At 62.7% G+C, this 1,577-nt stretch overlaps 1 protein-coding gene across 1 annotated transcript in view; it reads left to right on the forward strand.

The window, feature by feature from the left end:
* The window catches only part of ITGA3 (integrin subunit alpha 3), a gene marked incomplete at its 3' end in the record, with an annotated part of 11,504 nt that overhangs the window by 4,315 nt on the left and 5,612 nt on the right, over positions 1-1,577 (forward strand). The window contains exons 2-3 of the mRNA XM_029963502.1: positions 416-665; positions 1,169-1,252. Coding sequence (XP_029819362.1) covers positions 416-665; positions 1,169-1,252 — 334 coding nt within the window. The remainder of the gene's footprint in view (positions 1-415; positions 666-1,168; positions 1,253-1,577) is intronic.

Genomic DNA, 1,577 nt, shown 5'->3' on the forward strand with positions numbered 1-1,577 from the left:
GGGGAGGGTGCTGGTGAGTCCATGTGCACACACGTGTGCCACCAGGCAGAGGTGCTCCTGTCACCTCCGTGTCCCCTGGAGTGGGCGCTGTGGGGTGACGGGTGGGGGGTGCCAGTGGGGGTGAAGTGAAGCTCTCGGGTGGCGAGACAACATCCAGCTCTAGAGACCCTCACATCCTATAGACCCTCATCCCGTGGAGACCCTCACACCCTATAGATCCTCACACCCTACAGAGCACCTGTAGAGGATTACACCCTATAGATCCCCAAATCCTATACACTTCCTATACACTTCCCTCTCCTATACACTTCCCTCTCTCCATCCTGACACGGGGCTCAGGGCGAGGGGTTCCCCCTCCCTTTCGGGGGTGCCCCCTCCCTTTTGGGGTGCTGAGCGGCACCCGCCGTGCCCGCAGGCCTGTGCCCACCGCTACACCAAGGTGCTGTGGTCGGGCAGCGAGGACCAGCGGCGCATGGTGGGCCGGTGCTACGTGCGGGGCAACGACCTGCGGCTGGACCTGAGCGACGAGTGGCAGACGTACCACCACGAGATGTGCAACGCCAACACCGACAGCGACGAGACCGGCATGTGCCAGATGGGCACCAGCGCCGGCTTCACCGCCAACATCATCTACTTCGGCGCGCCCGGCGCCTACAACTGGCAGGGTGAGGGCGGCTGGGGAGGGCAGGGGCGGTGCCCCCTCCCCGGGGTGCTCAAACCTGGGGGATCCCCATCCCTGGGATCCTCATACCCCCTCGTGCCCTCTGAGCGCGGCGCAGGCATCCCCTTTCCTGGCGTGACTGTGCCCCCGTGTGCACCTCCTTCCCCCGGGTCCCCGTATCCCTGTGGGCACCCCCTTGCCTGGGATGCTCATATTTCTCTGGGCACCACCGTGGGTGCTTCCTTCCCCACAGTGCCCACGGGCACCTCCTTACCCTATGGGACCCCCTTCCCCAGGGTACCCGCACCCCCACGGACACCCTGTGCACATGGATGTGTTTGCACACGGATGTGTTTGCACACAGATGTGTTTGCACACGGATGTGTTTGCACACACACACACACACATGTGGCCACACATGTGCTCATGTGCCAGGGGAGTGGTGCCAAAGGGGGGGAGAGGGGCTGCCCCCCCGTGCTGTGGGGTTGACCCCCCTCACTGTCGCAGGCACTGACTACATGTTGCAGCGGGAGATGTGGGACCTGCACGACTTCTCCTTCCCCAACCAGAAGAACGGCAACACCTACATAGGTGGGGGCAGCGGGGCAGGGGGGGCCTCCCTGGGGGGGGCCTTTGGGTTGAGGAGGAGGTTTGGGGGCTGTGGGTTTAGGGAGAATGTTGGAGGTGGATGTTAAAGGGGTGGGAGGAGTTTAGAGAGGCTTGGAGACCCCCAGGAATGGTGTGAGTGGGGGGCAGTGGTGGCACTATGGTGACATCGGGGTGTTTAGGAGGCTTGAGGGGTGTCATGGAGAGTAGATTTGGGATAGGAGGAGGTTTGGGGGTGAAGGTTTGGGGACAACTTTGGGGTGGATGTTAAACGAGTGGAGGGAGTTAGGGAGGCTTGAAGACCCAAGTG

The sequence above is a fragment of the Manacus vitellinus genome, unplaced genomic scaffold, assembly GCF_001715985.3.
Source record: "Manacus vitellinus isolate BGI_N305 unplaced genomic scaffold, ASM171598v3 scaffold_102_pilon, whole genome shotgun sequence".
Classification (NCBI taxonomy): domain Eukaryota; kingdom Metazoa; phylum Chordata; class Aves; order Passeriformes; family Pipridae; genus Manacus; species Manacus vitellinus.